Below are 19,689 nucleotides of genomic sequence, written 5' to 3' on the forward strand. Positions count from 1 at the left end.
GTTCAACATCCGTTTCTGACCTCACAAATGGTCAGAATGGTCAAATTTCCCATAAGCACATGACTGCACCTTGTCGAAAGCAAGGTTCCCAGGTGAGCTGATTAAGAATGGGATGTCACTCAGGTTCGTGTGTGTGTGTGTGTGTGTGTGTTTGCAGATGAGCAAATATTTTTGGCAATACAGTGTCGCAGAGCTGTCAGTTTAGGGGCTGCATAGGCTTAGAATTAAGCTTTAGTAAAATCCTGGAAGGTGACTTGTAAAATTATCTTATTATAAATGTTATTTATGTAAACTGCATCCTGGTACAGTATGGCTTCGTTTTTCTGGTTTTCGTCACTGACCTTTGATTGCATTGGTCTGATTCGTCTTCTCGACATCGATTAATCGTCCTGTTGTTTTGTCGCTATTAGTGAAAGGAAGCAGGATGCACACATCGGTGGGCGCTTTCAGTAAGCTCCTGTGAAATGCAGAGGCAGAGTCAGCCAACGCCACGATGGAGTCGCAATACAAGTTTTTTATGTATTTTCCTGTCGCCCAAATATCGAGTTTATCAGACGCAGCAAACTACACAACGCTTCCTCAGAGAAAGAACGTCTACCTCGGGGAGACTCTCCAGTTTCTGCTGGTGTTGCGGTCTCGGGGCTTAACGGACAGGGACGATGGTGCTCTGCCTGGGATTAAGGACCTGGGGGGTTCTTTGTGCGCTCTGGCGAGCGTGTGCGCCGCGGAGAGCTGGCGGCAGACACCGGCTGAGCAGTGTGACCGCATGAGCAGCTGCAGTGAAGACAGCGAGGATGTAGAGTCCGAGGATGTAGAGTGTAGGACCGCAGAACAGAGCGGAAGAAGACTGGGGGACAAGCAGACCTTCACACAGTGTAACCAACTTGTCAGTCATAAATGCTCACCCAGTAGTGCAGCGATGCACAACGAGACAGAACAAGCCAAGGTAAAATCAATAAGCCAGTACTGAAGAAGAGGAAGTCATAGATTTACACATATCTAATGTTTTTGCAGAACTGTCATCACTCATTATCGCATGTTACCTACAACGAGACAGGAACTATATAGTTTTTAAGTTACCTACATATATGTCCTGATTAGATAAAAACCAGAGGGTGGTTTAGATTGTCTGTACTCGAGTAGAAGTGCAGATACTACTAGTAAAAATACTCCAGTAAAAGTTACAGCACTGATTCAACTTATTTACTCGAATAAAAAAGTAAAGGCTCTAAATGTGCTCAAAGTAAGGAAGTAAAGGAGGACGCTTCTATTTTGTCCAAAGCTGACTGAACCCCGTGCTATATGAACATAATGATAGAATAATATCAGTAGAGGGGAACAAACTTTAGTCTATTTTTGCTTCTAATTATACTCAGCTTGAGTCTGAAGGAAAATCAAATCAAATGTACTTGCTGTTGCCTCCGTTGTAGAGGGGACTTTGCCTGTAAACAGGAAGTGTGCACAGTCAGAGGTTAAAGTGGGTTCAGCAGGTGGGGAACCTAAGACTGGTTGTCACGGCTCAGTGTGGGGAACTGAATCAAAGTCACAATCATTTCTCCTGAGAGCTCCAGCAGCTGTTCTTAGTGTGCAGGCTGTGATCAGCTGACCTGCTGCTCTCTGTGGATGGACACACCTGGATTCAACCAGATGTGAGCAGATGTTTCATCCTCCACAGTTTATACTGTCTTTATACTAGATGCTCTAAAGCTGGTATCAAGGTGGAATTCATCAGTGGATCTAAGCTCATCAAATTCATGTGACTCTCTGCTACATGTGATGTAAGCTAACTGTGGCCATGAACCCACAGCCACTGTGCACCAGGCACACACTGTGCTTTACTTTAAATCCTCACAGTGCAGCAAACTAACCTGCAGAGGGTTTTCATGCAGCCTTGTATAACAGTTCGTCTGCCTTAGTTTGATTTGCAGCATGTTTCACATTTAAAAAACAGTCACATGTACAAACAAAGTATCTCGTTTCAAAAATCCCACTGACCTTTAAATGTAAGCTCTCTTCTTCCTGCCATGTCCCGTCTGTCTTATCTGTCTGTCTGAGTGAAGTTAGCTCTTTCTTTTCTCTCCCTGTCAAATAAGCAGCTGCACCTTTAGCCGCAACACACTGTTACACAAACTGCGCTCAAACATTTTGTGTGTTTGCAGAAATGCTGCATTTGAAATGACCTTCAGTAACACATTACTCCCTTTATGTTCGCTCGTCTTCTGTGGGGCTAACTAGATGCTGAAGCCCTGCAGCTCATGAAGCCCAGTTTTAACCCCTGACTTTGACACACTTCAGCTCTTTCATGCATCATCCTCTGGTGACGATTACACAACAGGACTGCCATGCATGTGTTACTGTTTAGACTTGAATCAGTTTGATGTTTGGAGGCTCGCAGTAACAAATAATAACTCCCCCTAAAGTAACGAGCCTGTTCTGAAAATGTAACGAATAAAAAGTACAGATATTTGTTTGAAAATTATTACGGCGTAAAAGTAAAAGGTTATTTTTAGAAAAACAAACTACATAAGTACACAAACACTCTCAGCGCTCTCCTGTCTAGTCCCTATTGTTACAACCCGTCTGCGGGCCAGGAGATGGCATGGATGAGGCACTTGCTCCCCACCAACACCCACGCAGCCACAGGAAACAATCACTGGTCATTACATGGCATTTATTCACAAAGTAATGAGGGAAAAACAACAGAACAGGAGTGTCAACACATCAGGGTGAGCCGAGGCCAAAATAGTAAATCAAACAAAGCTGAGGTCTGATAGATGCCAACATACATGACCTCACAGAGGAAAGGAACCAGAATAAAGACAGAGTCTGACCTCCTGTCCACAAACAGGAGAAATCGATGTGTTCAAAGTAACGGCAGCTCACCCAGCTGATCAGCTGTTAGGGGAAGCGTGTGAAGCGCTCCAGGCTTTATATATAAGGCAGGTGTTCAGGCTGGAACCAGCCATTCAGGAGCCGTACATCCATGCACCAGTCGCAGCAGCACCTGCACAGTTCAATTACCATAACATGCAGAGTTAAGAGAGTTGCCATAACAAAGTTCGCTGTTCAGGAAAAAACACAAACACATACGACAAATGATCGTAAAACTATTCTTTAAATTGTAATTTATCAGCTGTTGTAAATGTCTAAACATAAATATCTGCAAACAGGAAAATGAAACACATACAATTAAAGCTAAACTAACATTAAGCGAGCACAGGATTCATTTTTTATTAACCAAAGTTTTTTTTAAGAGTTTTGATTTTTCCAGAGTTACCTGTGATGGCAGCTGTTAGATATAGTACTGTTGTGACTGATTGTTTAACTCAGTCCATATTATTTTATTTATTTAAACAAAAACATTGTCTTATGTTGATCTCCTGCAGTCTGCTTGGGTGTTGGAAGACCAGCTTATCTTCTGTCTCACTGTCTCTTTGGACAAGCTGCCAGTCAGTACACGTAAAGCCAAGGTTGGACACACCTGTATGCATGTACACTTAGTGTGTGTGTGTGTGTGTGTGTGTGTGTGTGTGTGTGTGTAGATGTAGATAGCTTGGCAGTGCTGCAAACCCTCGGCCTTCTCTCAGTGAGCTTCATGATGTCGTCACCTGACATGTTTCCCCTCACAGGTGAGCCTGTCAGGGCTCATCTGTGGAGTTTCTTGCCTTCTTAATGAGGTTGGGACCATCAGCTGTGTTGTGCAGCAGTCAGGCTGGTGCACAGCTGACAGCCGTGTTTGACAACTGTTAGAATTCATATTATGGCAAGAACCAATCAGCTCAGTAAAGAGCAACAACAGCCCATCATTACTTTAAGAACTGAAGCTCAGTCAGTCTGGAAAACTGCTACAACTTTGAATGTGTCCAAGTGCAGACACAAAAACCATCAAGACTACGATGAAACTGTCTCACATGAGGACCAGGAGTCCCCTCTGCTGCTGAGGATACATTCATCCGAGTCATCAGCCTCAGAAATCACAAGTTAACAGCAGCTCAGATCAGAGCCCAGATAGATGCCACACAGAGCTCCAGTAGCATCTCTGCATGTTCAGAGGAGACTGTGTGAATCAGGCCTTTATGGTCACATAGCTGCTGAAAAACCACGACTAAGGAAAAGCAACAAGCAGAAGAGATTTGTTTGGGCCAAGAAACACAAGGATGGACATTAGACCATCTGTGCTTTGGTCTGATGAGTCCACATCTGAGATCTTTGGTTCCACCTGCTGAGTTTTTGTGTGATGGAGAAAAGGTGAACGATGGTCTCTACATGGTTCCCACTGTGAAGCATGGCACACTGAACCATCATGGCTACCACAGCATCCTGCAGCATCATCCCATCCAGTTTGTGTTTAGTTGGACCATCATTTATTTCCCAACAGCATAATGACCCCAAACACACCTCCAGGCTGTGTGAGGGCTGTTTGACCAAGAAGGAGAGTGATGGAGTGCTGACCTGATGGCCTGGCCTCCACAGTCACCTGACCTAAACCCAGTGGAGATGGTTTGGGATGAGCTGGAGCGCAGAGTGAAGGCAAAGGACCAACAAGTGCTCAGCATCTCTGGGAACTCCTTCAAGACTGTTGGAACCATTTCAGGTGACGACCTCATGAAGCTCATGGAGAGAAGGCCAAGAGTGAGCAAAGCAGGAATCAAAGCAAAGGATCTGAAATATAAAACATGTTTTCAGTTATTTCACACTTTTTTGTTTGATACAGAATTCCACATGTGTTCATTCATAGTTTTGATGCATTCAGTGAAGACAATTTAAATAATGTAAAAAACTTATATATGTATTATATAGGTAATAGTGCATACTGTATATATTGTTAGTGTTTGTTTGTACTGTGCTTATTATTCCTAAATGGTACAAAACTGTTGAAAAGTCTTGACCCATCCCTGATTTCTTTATACTCAAACAAATTACAGGAACATTTTTTAATCAAAGTAAAGCATTGAATAAATTCAACCCTTGGTATATTAATCTGGTCAGTTAAGTCGCAGAGGGGATTTTTAATCGGTTTCAGTTGCTTTGGTGTTAATTACATTAACTACAGGCCTACTAGAGGGCCAACAACGGGGCCACTCCATCCATCTATGCTTTCATTTTCTTCCACAAATCTGCGACCGGGTCACAGTGGCAACAGCCTAAGCAGAGAAGCCCAGACCTCCTGCCTCCCAACCACCACATCTAGCTTAGCTGGTAGGACTTGCCTGGAACAACTCACCCAGGAGGCACCCAAGTCCTGAAGAACCTCAATGGCCAAGGTCCTCACACTGTGTCTAGCAGCCCTTTGGATTAAGCTCATTTCCGCTGCTTGTGTCCCAGATCACGTTGTTTTGGTCACTACCCACAGCTTGTGACCATAGGTGAGGGTAGGGACGTAGATTAACGTATAAACTGACAGCTTTGTTTTTACACTCAGCTTTCTTGTCACCACGAGAGACCGGTACATCGTCCGCATCAGTGCAGCCACAGCACCAATCAATCTGTCGATCTTCTGGCACCCTCTCCTCTGACTTGTGAACAAGACCCTCAGATACTTAAACTCCACCACTTGGGGCAGGAACTCGTCGCTGACCCAGAGTGGGCTCTCCACCCTTTGCCAGCTGAGGTACACGGCCTCAGACTTGGAGGTGCTGATAAAAACCAATTCATTTACCTCTTAACAGGTTCACCCTGAGTGGATGTGGCAAATGTGAAAGTAATGGAGAAGCCATGGGGAATGTTATGCTGCCTGTAATAATGCTCAGCATGACTGGTTTGTTTGTAGGTTAAGGAATGGGCAACCTCATCCATGGAGGGATGCACATACCTCTACAAGCTGGGCAACGGCAGCTTGATGGCCGTTAGGTGTCAGAGTGAAATCTTTGGAGCCGCTGTCAGATGATACGCTGGTGTAGCAGGTCCTGGGTTTCTTGTGTTGCACCACAATGGTCACTGGTCTCATGTGACAAGAGTATGATGAAGGAACTGATACTGTTGACCGGCCCCCACACATGCCTGACCTAAATCTAGACATTGTTTCGGTCAATCTGATGCTGCCGGATTGCACCTGAGATGATCCAGGAGCTCAGTGATACCCTGGATCAGTTCTGCCTGATGTTGTCAGGCTTGCACACTCCTGAGTAGCAATGTTATTATAATTAACCAAAACTAAACTAAAAACAAAAACTAGATGATAAAAAAATGTAAAACCTAACTAAAGTAAACAGGCAGTAAAAGCATACCTGAAGAGAAAAACACACAATGGATCACAACATCAGAGCCCGCATCTAAACATTATTGAAGTAGTGTGAGATCATCTTGACAGACAACAGCCAACAGCCCTAGAAGACCTCTGGAAAGCCCTTCAAGAAGCCCGGAAAAATCTTCCTGAAGACAGAAATGACAAGAAAGCTTATCTTATCTACAAACTCTTGTTTTTGTCTTATTTCCACTGTGGTGGACTCCACTCACACCCAGTGTACAGGAAGTGTGTTGCTGAGTTTTGTGGTGCGATGTAGTCAGGTGTTGTTAGTTCAAGAATAACGTTGGAGTGAGCTCTCGTGTCGTCTGTGTTTACCTCCACATTGGTGACCCCTGACTCGAACACGGGCCGAGGATGACGTCGGCTCCGCTCTGGACGCATCAGCGGCCGCCAGCCCTCTGCCTCCTGCTGCAGCTGCGTCTGCTGTGGTGCTTAAGCTGCCGGATTTTGGCTCCATGATCTCCTGTCGTGGTTTGTGCACGTGGAGGCTCAGTTCGCCCTTCGCGGCATCTCTGCTGAACCGGGGCCGTGGAGACCTGGCTGAGGGGAAACCAGCCTGGGGACAAGGCTGCCACTGGCAGTCAGGAACAGCTGCAGACAACCTGAGCCTCAGTACAACTTTATGTATTTCCCATTTTCCTAGCAAAATATAAAGAAATTAACGGTGGCTTAAGACTTTTGCATAGTATCCTGTATGATGAACTCCAGAGGTGGAACCTGTAGTTGAATGCAATTCCCTGGTCCTGTTTCCTCTGTGCCTGCCTCTCTGTGATGACAGATTGTAGTCACTGTGTGGAAGCAGATGGAGGAAAATGCAGAATTAAGGGAGCTTGGCTACCTGACTCTGCTGCAGTTTAGGAGTCCAACCTGCACCTTCAGACAAGATCTTAGCACCTTCAAGACACAAGGTAAACACACCATCTCTCAACATACTGAATGATCTATGTGTGTCACAAGAGTTAAAAAGGATTGTAGTCTAGAACCTACAACTAATGAGGTTATAAGACTAGGAAACCAGTATCTGTCCCATTGGATTACATATAAATTATAATTCCATTGTCCAGTCTGACAGTAAACAAACACCATGGTTTCCTCTTTCCTAGTCAGCACTACTCTGGATGTTCTTCCACCTCCCAGTGTCCAGTGTAGACAGATGACTGTTTCTGGAAAACATCTGACCGTCCTCAAGGGTAGAACAGCAGCTCATGCACACACAGACACAAAACGTGGACTTTTATTACTTTTTTATTGTATTTTCCCAAATCTGGATCTCTCCCAAACAACAGCTTCCTGTCTCAGTATTAAGTGAAACAGCAGCCGCTTAAACTAAAGCAGCTATGTGTAATGTTGATAATACACACAGTTAAGCGCCATGATTCACTACTAAACAATGTGATACATGGTTTCAAATCCTTTTTGTTATTATTAATATCAATATTATATTGACATTTTTCATTAAACGGTTCTCAAATGAAACTTAATATTTGAGTGTTTCTTAGATTTAGGCAAGTGTCTCAATTTTTCCCCGCATAGTTAGTCAAGTAAGAAGTTTGTTGCCAGGAACATTCCTAATATAAACCCAAACGGGTTTAAATAGGGTTTAAATGCCCCAGTAGGGGGCAGCCCACTGAGGTTTAAATAGGGTTTAATTACTTGTGACTCGCCACTATTTGATTTGAGAGCTAAAGTAGCTTCTTGGATGTGAGGTGAAACGTCTTCAAGAAACTTACAGAAGCCCAGCTGCTCCCTTTCCGAGCTCCATGATGTAGTCCTGCGTCATTTTTGTGTAAACGTCTGTCACACTACCTTCATCTGATTTTTACTGCATTTTAAACTTGTTCAAATTGAACGAAGGAAACAAAATGAATATACACAATATATAATACTATTCTGTTAAACATACCAAAAATGGGGAATTTGAATGGTCCAGAAAACTGCGTCAAGTTAGCAAAACACCAAAATGATGCAGTTGTACCTGGAAGTACAATAAGCTCATAAACAGCTGATGGTTAGTGGGTTACTTTTTCCTCAGTGATGAACTGCAGCTCACAGGACAGAATGTGCGTCAAAGATGTGAAGATTCTTCCAAACTATAACTCGTCTTACCTTCCCATGATGCCCGATGGCTCAGTTCTCGTAGTCGACAACGTCTGGTAAGTACATATGCACTCGGTGTGCAAATGCTTTGTAAGCAGGGAAGTAATTGGCAAGTTGTTTTCTGTGTTCTTTAGCCTCCTAATGAGCATAACGGTTTATACTTTCTATTAAAGCCACCAGTCAGCGGAGATCACCATGGCTTCATTCTGTCGGATAGACAACAAATCATCACATCTACCTTGTATGCTCAGTGCCCTGGAGGAGCAGACCTTCATGTTTCAGCTGCAGCTACAAGAGAAAGAAGAACAGCAATCCAGCAAGGTGAGGAGGCGCAATGGAGTGTGTGTTATTACTTTTTTAAAACCAGTGCGATTTTGTGAAAACAAGTTTTAGTGCAAAGTTAAAGCTGCCAAATGATTACAATAAATAGTAAGTAAAGTTTATTTCTATATTACCTTTCACAGACACAAAGTGCTTTACAAGGTAAAAACACAATACAGTCATAAATACATCATAAAAACCTGGTGTAATGAAAAGCTTTTTGAAATAAACATGTCCTTAGCTGCTTTTTGAAGGTCTCCACCAAGTCCAGACACAGTAGAAATAAATGGTAAATGGCCTGTATTTGTATAGCGCTTTTCTAGTCCCTAAGGACCCCAAAGCGCTTTACATATCCAGTCATTCGCCCATTCATACACTGGTGATGGCAAGCTACGTTGTAGCCACAGCCACCCTGGGGCGCACTGACAGAGCGCTGCTGGACACTGGCGCCACCGGGCCCTCTGACCACCACCAGTAGGCAACGGGTGAAGTGTCTTGCCCAAGAACACAACGACCGAGACTGTCCAAGCCGGGGCTCGAACCGGCAACCTTCTGATTACAAGGCGAACTCCCAACTCTTGAGCCACGATCGCCCCAATTTGTACTAAATTATTTTGCATAAACTGTGCCTCACTCACTATCTGTTTAACGTCTCCCATGAACTAACACTGGCCTCACTGCGTCAAGTGTGTGTGTGTAGAGCATAAGGCCCATTTGTAGTGCACATGCTTACAACTGAGTGACAGGAGTGCTCTTGCTATACTAAAGGGAGAAAATGATATTAATATTACTAATGTGATATGATAAAAATGTATGATTAATACATCAGAAAAGAAATCTGCCACGTCGCAGTGCTGCATTCATTACTGGTCACCACAGTTTCTATCACAGAGGTTAGAACATGCCACAGGAATTAAAGGTACTGTGCCTTTTCTGTTTACTTTATACCTGCTTCCCTTAGCCTGTATTATTCAAACTCTTGCAGTCTCAGGCGCCTGCTCTGTCTGCCAGTAGCTGGGGATTCTCTCCTCTAGTATTCCTGCTGATTCCTTTCTGTGCGCCGCTCATGTATTGAACCATATGCCTGTTCAGCCTCCGATATGATGCCTGACAGGAGCTTCCATGTGGTACTGAGGCAGGTTATTGGCCTGTAGTTGGATGGGGCCGGTTCTCATGCTTGCTGTATTTCTTTCTACTTCAATACCGATAACTTCCCTCCACGCTACCTCGATCTTGACCTCTAGTCTCCTTCTCCAGGGTACTGAAGGGTATAGATTAGTCTCTGTGATGGTTACAGTAGGAACTGTCCGTAGTGCTGCATTCACATCATCTAGCAGACCTTCAGACTTTACGTAATCTTGGTAACTGAATACGGAGGGTCCAAATTTAAAGCTTCACCATGATCCTACCTTTCAGGTCAGTTTCTCTCACACTCAATGCTCCTTCTTCCATCGTACCTGGGCTTGGTACCCAAGCTCGGGGTGATGATGATATCTCCCCCCAGCTTGTCTTCCTGTCTCCCCCTTGCCGTAGCCTGTGTGTTGTACCTCGTCAGTCTCTAGCTGTGAGAGCAGTTCCTTCTTCAAAATGTGGGAACACTGAGTTAGTAGTTGTTTCGCTGACAATCTGGATGCTGGAGATATCAGAGGTCCCACATCCTGTTCATGCAACCTCTTCTCCTGGGGTTACTTGCATATTAGCACTCCAACAGTGCCCTGTTCTCATCTCTTGCCCACTTGAGCCTTCTTGTTTCAGTACACTTTTCATCAGTATCCTGGTTCCTCAACACCTGACAGGGACCTTGATAATCCGGACGATGGTATGGTTTCACTTTTCTCTTGCCCATATCCGAGGTAGGCTTGGTTAGCATGGGGCATCTAGCCTAGAGACCTTATCCCACCTGAAAAAGTGAAAATTTAATAAGGATGCATGGAAATCACATGGAAAGACCAAACCTCATAATGCCTCTCATCACCTTGTCACTTCTCTGCCCTCTATGGGGCTTTCAGCCTCCTGGAGAGTCCAGTGTGAGAGGTAGAGGGGTCAAAGAGGAGGTTTTAATTATTAAATAATGTTGTTGTCTTTTCATAGGGTTTGGAAGTCCCATTGTTGGCTGTCCTACAGTGGCACAGTCCAGTACATCCTGCCATGAGGTAACTATTTGTCTTCTTGTTGATGTATTTCTGTAGCAGTAGCAGTACATAACAATCCTGGAGCAGTACTGTCTGCATGTACTGTCTATATGAAACGACTGCCGTGTATTTTAAAGTAATTACAGCCGCTGCTTGCATCCAGTAAAGGATGGCAAACAGGCTTCAAGTTCCCTTTGAGTTTTTATTTATATGAGTTTATTTAACAGAAATAACATTAATGTCCCAGTTGATCACTATTTCACATGAGTCACTAGAGGGCGCCAAAGGATCATCAAACTGCTGCAGGCTTCTAAATACAAATAACCTTTAATCTAATCCTGTATTTTTGGATCTATTATGTAATTTGACTGAAGACAAACATATAACAGGATTTATAGAAAATTAAAAATTTTCTATAAAAAATTCCTAAAAAATATATTGATTAATTTCACCAACTGTGGCAAACTAAACACAATTTTTTAAACAATTTAAGAGACGATATTTATATGAGTTAAAAAAACTCTACAAATATTCTGTAATATCTGTTATCAATAAGAACTGAGTGGATGTATGCACCCTGTACATACAGACTGTAGCAACTATGGATCATCTGTGCGGCTGCACTACATTAGACCTTTGACCTCTATGCATTGCTGTAGAAGGACAGCAACTGCTCAATAAAACCTAGAAGGAGTAACATGAAACCAATAAAACGAACCCTTTTCCACTTTCCACAACCAAAGTGTTTTTTTAACTCACACCTTGTGTTGCATTAGGCAGCACGGCGGCGCTGCGATTAGCACAGCAAGAGGATCCTGAGTTCAGTTCCAGCACCTGGGGCCTTTCTGTGTGGGTTTGCATGTTTGCGTGGGTTCTCTTCCTCCCACAGTCCAAAGACCAAAGATTAGTTGGATTAAGTTAACTTATAATTCTAAATTGCCCATAAGTACGACTGTGAGTGCGAATGGTTGTCTGTCTCTATGTTAGCCCTGCAACCGACTGGCGACCTGTCCGGGGTGCACCCCGCCTCTCGCCCTGTGGTAGCCGGGATAGGCTCCAGCCCCCGTGACCCTGACAGGGATAAGTGGAAGAGGACTGATGGGCACATTGTATCATTTTATGTGTGTGCCTTTGTGTGTGAAATACAAAATGTATTAAAGAAGAAACCAAAACAGTCTCAGTTTAAGAACATTAAATAACTTTTTTCTGTTTATAATTGTATAGAAATTGAAATTGTGGTCCCGTTGTGCGATTTCCTTTCTCTTATAAGAAGAATGTCTGCTATGATATGGTCTAATTATAGAAATATAATACTTATCATGCTCTCTCCAGATGCATCTCTACTTGTTACTCGTTACCCAGCGTTCACTTAAATCGTCCAGAGTTGGTGATGATGGCGTCCTGCCCAAGGACCGTCAGGCCTCAACAACACTTCTGGGTGAAATATACACTGCTCAACAATTTGCAAGATTTCCTCGCTGTTCGTCTGATCTGGAATTCAGAGGGTGAGTATCAAATCCTACAGACACTTCCTACAGTGTGGGAAATAATTATTTGCTCCCTCTGCTGAATCTGGTAGTTTCATTTTAATGGAGAGACAGAATATCAACCAAAAAATCCAGAAAAAAACACATTACATGAAAGAAAATTGAGATGTAAATTGATTTACACCAAGCAAATACTTGGTGCAGAAACCCTTGTTGGCTAGCGCAGTGGTACGACATTTCTTATCACCAGGTTTCCACAGTCTCAGCAGGGATTTTGGCGTGCTCTGGTTTAGGTCTCCTGGCTGCTGCTTTGCATCTCAAAGCTTCAGCTCCTTCTTTAGCCATGCACTGTGCACGTAAATGGTAGCAAAACTTTAAAATGTGTAATCTGTTGCCACTGCTGTGTATTTGTGTCTGGCTAAATAAGCCATATATGCAGGTTCTATCTATGAATGTGCTGCAGTGGTGGTTTTAGGGGCAAACCCCCCGAGCATTGTGCTCTATTGCTAGTGAAGCATAAATAGCTGCACCTTGCTAAGAACCAAAGCAAATCCCGTTTTTTCTTGCTTTTCCGAGTTACTGGAACGCGCACAGCTCACGGGACATCACACATTCCAGTTCCAACATCCAACTTTTGAAACAAATTAAACACATCGCCTCGGTACTGCAGGCACCCAGCTCTTATTGTAAGAGCTGGGTGATCAATCCAGACTAGTTGTACAAGTGGACTGCAGGAACACAAGCATATGAAATACCAATATTTCTCTGGCATGGTTCCTGTTTTTAATGGTCAGAATCACTGAGCTGCTGCTCTTCTATTCAAATGCTTCATGCTTGGATTCTTGAATTGGATAAATGTTCTCTGCTCCAATCCTATATCGGATTCCTAATCCAGTCTAAATTCTCATTCTTCCCCCTGCTTATGTTTGTTACCTGCTGCTCACTGTCCATGCATCCATCTAGGAGGAAGTCAGCAGGATCCCAGTGTGGGAGCAGTTGTGTGCCAGTCTCCACTCAACAACCTGGGCCAGTGTAAGAAAGGCTCCATACTGTCCTTCACTGTGGCCTTCCAGATTCTCAAAACTGGGATTTTTGAGGTACCAAAGGAAATAAGTTGTTAAATGTATTGACATTGTCGTAATATTAACAGTACACAAACCCAGCCCAGTAAATCCTGTTTATGCTCAGTTTAATGTTTGATCCTTGAAGATCTTTAAACCAGGAATTACTACACCGCTCATACTGCTGTATTGTTTTTATTTGGCACAGTTTTGCTTGACGAAAAATGTAAGTAATGGCTTTCCATCTTCCACATGTCTATAATGCGGCAGCTGAGCCAGCATATGACGTTTACAGCTTCTGTGCCCGCACCGCCCACGGAGCCTCAGTCACCTTTGAAAAACACCTTCGGAGGACATAGCCTGAGCCGATTAAAGAGCTTCCCCCACCACCTGCCATTTTGGTCAGTAAATCTCAGGTATGGAGGGTCATTGTACACGACTGCTTCTCAAACTGTGGGGCATTGAGATACTTCCACTGGGGTGTGGGTGACTGGGAAAAACATTTTTATTGAATGAGTAAAGTTAAGTTGAATTAATTGAATGAAAACTGTAGGGAAGAAATGAGCTTTTGCAATTTGGGGGGGGGCGTTTGAGAACCACATCATACACTTGCTAAATTGAAACGTAAATAAGGCTCTGACATAGCACAACACACTAAAGCCCTGTTTAAAAGACATGATATTTGTCATGGTACGATTTCTTTAAGGTAGCATTCTTGTCATTTTTTAAAAAGTCTTTCATGAGTAGCTCTCTAAGCTTTCTGAAGGTCTTTCTAAGTTTCCATGTGGACATTTGCTGTTTTTCACCCATTTTCAGAAGATTGTTTTCACTTACAGGTTTTTAAGCCACTTACACAGCTGTGCAGAAGTGTTGAGCCACCTCTCATTTGCATGAAGATAACAGTGCTAGGTCGCATTGCCTGTTGCCTCTCTAAAGACCGTACTTTATTTTTCTGTTAGTAGTTATGTACACATTTGTAGCATGTAACCTGTTGTACAGTACAGATCTGGCTGAGTGTGCCCTCAGTGATTGTTTTGCCAGTACTGATTGGGACCCTGAGATGCTGCCCAGGGTTCTGCTCAGACACAAAAGTGTAAGCCTTCTAAGTACTTGTCTTTATAAGCAGATGCATAGAGTCCTCTGTATGCATATACCCAAACCTGTGGATGAACAATGAAGTTTGCCTGTTTCTGACTCTACATTTTGACGTGCAGTTAGTTAACTCTTTTTTTCATCCTTACCTTTTTTATCCTTGTCTTGAAAGGTGCTATATAAAATTTTTTTACTTACTTATCCCAAAGAGTTGACTCTGTTCATCCAGACGTAGCGTTTTCAGTGGGAGAAACGTTTCCTCGGTCATCAGAGTGACTTCTTCAGTCGCTGAGGTTGGTGGCTGGGCTGTGGGGTGAACGAGTTCCTGAAGGCTCCTGATGTTGTAGGGCTGTCTTGGTCGACATGCAACATTGCATGAAGATCTGGAGTGGTACCTCTGGATTGACAGACTGGGGTGATGGCTCCCATCTTTAAGAAGGGGGGCGGAGGATCTGCTCCAACTACACGCAGATTACACTCCTCAGTCTCCTTGGGAAGGTCTTTGTCAGGACACTGGGGAGGAGAGTTTGTCCACTAGTCATGCCTCAGCAGGAATACATGAGGAATAATGTGGTGTTCGTCCTGGTCGCGGAAGGCTGGACCAATTAGGAACAACACTGATATTTGAGGGTCTGTGGGAGTTATCCCAACCAGGCTACATGTGTTTTGTGTACCTGTAGCAGCCATTCAGTCATGACCCTCAGAGTGTCCTGTGTTGGGGGGTCTGGCTTGTCTGGCACATAGTAACAGGCCATCCAGTCCTTGTACAACCGTTTCAAGAGTTTGGTCTGCATCGATTGTCAGGCTCATTTCTGGGGGGCGTTGGGCTGGGAGGCTTCCAGTTTGGTGGCCTCAGAATTTCATCTCTGATTTTGGAAGATGATGGTGTTCTGTTGGCTTGTGGTCATGAGCTTTGGGTTGTGACCAAGATCACAGATACAAGCAACAGAAATGAGCTTTCTCCAAAGGGTGGCTGCACTTTCCCTTAGAGATGGTGAGAAGTTCAGTCATTCAAGAGGTGCTCAGAGTCGAGCTGTTGCTTCTCCAAATGGAAATGAGCCAGAGCCATAGGTTGCCTCTTTGGCTCCTCTCAGGTCAGGTGTTCCAAGGTGTCCCACCTGGAGGAAGCCCTGGGGCTGACCCAAGACAAACTGGTAAGACTATATCTGTCTGCTGCCATGGAAACGACTTGGTGTTCCCCCGAATAAGCTGTGGGAGGAGACTGGAGACTTCTCTGCTAAGGTTGTTTCCAGATAAGCAGAAGAAGAAGATGGATGGAAATTCTTTTGAGTTATGTCAGATTTTAGCCAAATATATTTGTATAAAAGATTCACATAATAGATGGTACAGTTTTAACAGACGTTGTAGAAGTTATGCAAGATTGGAGACACATTTAAGACAATCTTTCATATTGCAGTCCACAGTGATGTCTGTGATATCTTTGTTCTGGGTCCAGGTCAGGCGCTGTGGCGGAGCTCCAGACAACAACCTCTCCTGCAGGAACTGTTAATCGAGCCCCTCACCTGTCCCCCGATCCCAGCTTTGTTTCACTGGTAAAAATAGCCAAGAGAGAGTGTAAGGTGCTAGTGCTGGAATGAATCAAAGATGTACACAAAAGGTAGGAAACTCTGGTGCATGTACTGTTTAACATTACCTGTTTTATTTAGGTGAAACATTAACCTTCTGTAGTTTAAATACTGCACTGCACAGCTGGAATCAAACTGGTTTTTAATCAAATGTTGTGAAAGTAAGTGAAAACTTAGAAAGCTGGAGTGAAATATGTTTCATGTTACTTAATATTCATGGTTAACATTCACCTTCTGGCTGTAGAAAAACAATTCAACAAGCTATCACGGGACTAAAGCAACACGACAGCCCAAAGAAGTGTTAGTAACCTTTGTCCAAGCTGACTGGAAGGAGCGGTTTGTTGAGAAGTAACTTTAGACCCCCTAAAATTAATTGGAATGAAATTTGTATTTTGATTATTTGCCATCAAGTGGATAGTGGTGAAAAATGTCCATCTATCAAAATGTACACAAATCTACTGCAAACTGGTCTAATGTTGGTACATTTCCTAGAAGCATTTTAAACTTCTTCTCACTCTGTTTCTCTGTTCAGGTGATCTGGACTGTGGGAGCTTATGACAAAAGCATCACTGTCCTGTGGCTGTGCTTCAACACAGAGCAGCCGTCACATCTTTGTCTTCATCCCAAGAAGAAGCAACAATCATACTATAATAAATGCTAAAGATGGAGTCAGTGAATGAGGAATGAAACATGAATCAGAGGACTGGTGCTGATGAGATTCTGATGTGAGCTCAGGTTAGTGGAGGGATACTTCTGTTTGTTACGCTTCTATCTGATGACAAATTCCCTCCATCACATCAACATTTTTATATACTTTAAAGATTTTCTTCACACCTTTTAAAAATGTTTGTTTTTGCTAAAACTGTTTAACTGTGTATCACTGTTATTCATACACGTCTCTGTTTATGCTTGAATCTGTTGGTTTCACTCGAGTTTCCTTTTAGGATCATCGAGTCAGGCTCAACAGCGTAAAGTAAGCTCCAGTATGTTTCATGTCTCACAATGTGGACGTGATAACACAACTATTTACTGTTTATGTTTTTGTAAAGAAATGTTTTTTGTTTTTTGTTTTGCATACTGTGCTGTCAACAAACCATGATGTCATCACGTTTCTATTTAACATGTCAAAGGTTTACAGCTGGATCTTGGCTTCTTGCCTCAAACTTAAAGGATTTATGTCTTAAACTACTCTTATGTCAGCCTCTATGGTTTGCACTGACACTGAGGGGCTAAAAGTTTTGTTTTATAGTAGGATCCAGTCAGAGTGTGTCGAGCCCTTGCAGTAGTTACTCACTTTCAGTTTATGTTATCTTTTGATTTAACTTCTAGGTATTGAACTGTCTCAGAGTAATTTAGTACCTAGTACTGTAGCACTGTCTGATATTTCAGACCTTCCTGCTGTGATATTTGCCCCCTCCCTCATTTCCTTTCTGTTTTTCATTTATTAGACTTGCATGTTCCCGATCATAAAAAAGACAAAGATAACCAGAGTAAATATCCCAGCAGCTGAGGTGGCCGGCAGCGCAGATGCTCAACTTTGTGAACGTGAACCAAAAATGGGCCCAATGTGGCTTAGAAACAGCTGTTTAATTTGTTTTTTTACATAAAAAAACTTAAACTTAAACAATTATAAACAATTATAAAATTTGCACTTTAGTTGTGAATACAGTTTTTGCTAACACTGATTTTATTGCACTGTCATAAAACTGCTTTTTCTGGGTGGTAGAAAACGAGCGATACTGTAGGAGGCTGACAGTTTAAAGAGGACTTAACTCATTTTTATTGAGACTGAAGATGATTGCATGAGCGACTGCATGTTTGGAGTCATTGCACTGATGGTACCAATGTCTTTGCTCATGGCATTGTTATGGATTAGAATCTGAGCGTCTGCAGTGCCTAAACATTATGCACAGTTTAGTAGAGATAAATCCAATCATAGGCTTACAATTAAAAAACTGACATAGCAGTTACAGGTGTGGTGCAGTGACTGTCAGGGTCAGATGATGTCATACTTTGTGAATGTATTAGGGTTAGGGTATCATGGACCACCAAAAGTTCTCATTCTCATACGAACAGTTGTGTTCAGGACAGTGTACACATGAAACAACATTCTGAATATGTGGCAGTGCAGCTGAGACTGCAGTGTGAGTCTCTGCACAGCTGCTGGGTTTTTTCTTTTGTTAAAAGTATTGAGCGACCTTGCTAACAACGTAACCCAGTTTGGAAAGATACATTCGTGGTTCTCTAGTGCAGCAAGTGGCATCAACCACACTGTGACTGCTACACAGTATTTCCTGATTGTTCAGTATTTTGTACCGTGTGTCATAGAGAAACTATGAAGTCTGCTGTGTGTTTGTGTGTGCGTGCATAGAGCTCACTCTCTTAATACATTTGGGATGAATTTCATAGTGTCATCATTTTTTTAATTTTTTTACTGTTGTTCTACACTGTATAAAGCTGAATAAACATATGTATAAAACCTCTGTAAAATATGCTTTATTCATTCTTTCAGACATGTACTTTTAGTAGAGTTGACCAGCTGCTCATTAGTTAGATGTTCTCTCACTTTTTAGAGCATAAACTTGTAAATATAGGAGTTTGTTTTTTAAAATATATGAATAAAATCCTTTGCAGTCACTGACTCTAAAATCTGGAAGCCATTTACATCATCAGATGCCCGTGACGTGCTCTGGCAGGCCTTTATTGCCCTGCCTTCAATTTTGCATTCAAAATCCTGCTCCTCACATACAAGGTCTTAAATAATCAGGCCCCATCTTATCTTAATGACCTTGTAGTACCATATCACCCTATTAGAGCATCGAATCATATCTGTTATTAATCTCTGTCTCTCTTCCACAGCATGTCTTTATCCTGTTTTCCTTCTTTCACCCCAACCAATCACAGCAGATGGTCCCGCCCCTCCCTGAGCCTGGTTCTGCCGAAGGTTTCTTCCTGTTAAAAGGGAGTTTTTCCTTCCCACTGTTCCCAAAGTGTTTGCTCATAGGGGGTCATATGATTGTTGGGTTTTTCTCTGTATGTATTATTGTAGGGTCTACCTTACAGTATAAAGCGCCTTGAGGCGACTGTTGTTGTGATTTGGCGCTGTATAAAATTGAATTGAATTGAATTGAATTGAATTGAGTTAAATTGAGTTGAAACTGCCTTCAGTTCCTGGTTTTTCTGCATTGCTCTTTGATAACTCTGTTGAATAGAGGACAGTTGACTGGCTGGGCTTGTGAACAATTTCCTGTGTTTTGCCTTTAAAAACATGTAGCTTGCATTTACAGTATACATTTTTTCCCCATTTGCAGTGAGGTATAACACTTGGTTGACTCTCCACAGTGATTATAGCTCTGTACACTTCAGAATTCATCCTGTTACGCCAGTAGTGACATCATCAGTAAAGAGTAGTTACCCCGTGCGACTGGCAGCCATACATGCCTGTGCCATTGCCTCCACGGTGATGATGATGTGCTTTGGATCACGAGGTGTTCCTTTCCTTCTCTATATTTTTCTCTTCAAGTTAAACTTGACTGTATCTGTCCAAAGACTTTTTCCAGAAATGTGCCACGCCTCTTACAAATGCTCTGAAAATGTTTGGACTCCATGTAAAAAGTAAATAAAAACAGAACGGGCCAGTTTTATAAAAACATGTATTATTCACAA

At 42.8% G+C, this 19,689-nt stretch overlaps 1 protein-coding gene and 2 long non-coding RNA genes across 6 annotated transcripts in view; 1 reads left to right on the plus strand and 2 right to left on the minus strand.

Moving 5' to 3' along the window:
- Nucleotides 1–737, minus strand: part of LOC109196394 (uncharacterized) — a 13,382-nt gene extending 12,645 nt beyond the window's left edge. The window contains exons 1-2 of the long non-coding RNA XR_002057873.2: nucleotides 599–737; nucleotides 342–457 (exon numbers count right to left, since the gene is read on the minus strand). This is a non-coding gene — a long non-coding RNA (uncharacterized LOC109196394). The remainder of the gene's footprint in view (nucleotides 1–341; nucleotides 458–598) is intronic.
- trappc14 (trafficking protein particle complex subunit 14) lies at nucleotides 391–17,012 on the plus strand. Of its 4 annotated transcripts, none has more exons than XM_019350188.2 (12): nucleotides 391–946; nucleotides 3,387–3,470; nucleotides 7,026–7,155; nucleotides 7,351–7,437; nucleotides 8,280–8,400; nucleotides 8,518–8,665; nucleotides 10,757–10,818; nucleotides 12,130–12,302; nucleotides 13,248–13,381; nucleotides 13,616–13,761; nucleotides 15,894–16,055; nucleotides 16,556–17,012. In XM_019350188.2, the coding sequence occupies exons 1-11, from the start codon at nucleotides 494–496 to the stop codon at nucleotides 16,033–16,035; spliced, it is 1,680 nt and encodes a 559-aa protein (XP_019205733.1). In that variant the 5' UTR covers nucleotides 391–493; the 3' UTR covers nucleotides 16,036–16,055; nucleotides 16,556–17,012. The 4 variants fall into 4 exon arrangements, with proteins under 4 accessions (XP_019205733.1, XP_019205739.1, XP_019205736.1 ...); XM_019350194.2 differs by having other exon boundaries at nucleotides 13,616–13,746; XM_019350191.2 differs by having other exon boundaries at nucleotides 13,251–13,381.
- LOC112842776 (uncharacterized) lies at nucleotides 960–2,378 on the minus strand. Its single transcript, XR_003214797.1, has 3 exons — nucleotides 1,996–2,378; nucleotides 1,548–1,633; nucleotides 960–1,442 (listed from the first exon to the last, which is right to left on the minus strand). It is a non-coding gene; the product is annotated as an uncharacterized LOC112842776 (long non-coding RNA).
- Nucleotides 17,013–19,689: the final 2,677 nt, after the last annotated feature.

The sequence above is a fragment of the Oreochromis niloticus genome, linkage group LG3 (genome assembly GCF_001858045.2).
Source record: "Oreochromis niloticus isolate F11D_XX linkage group LG3, O_niloticus_UMD_NMBU, whole genome shotgun sequence".
Lineage (NCBI taxonomy): Eukaryota > Metazoa > Chordata > Actinopteri > Cichliformes > Cichlidae > Oreochromis > Oreochromis niloticus.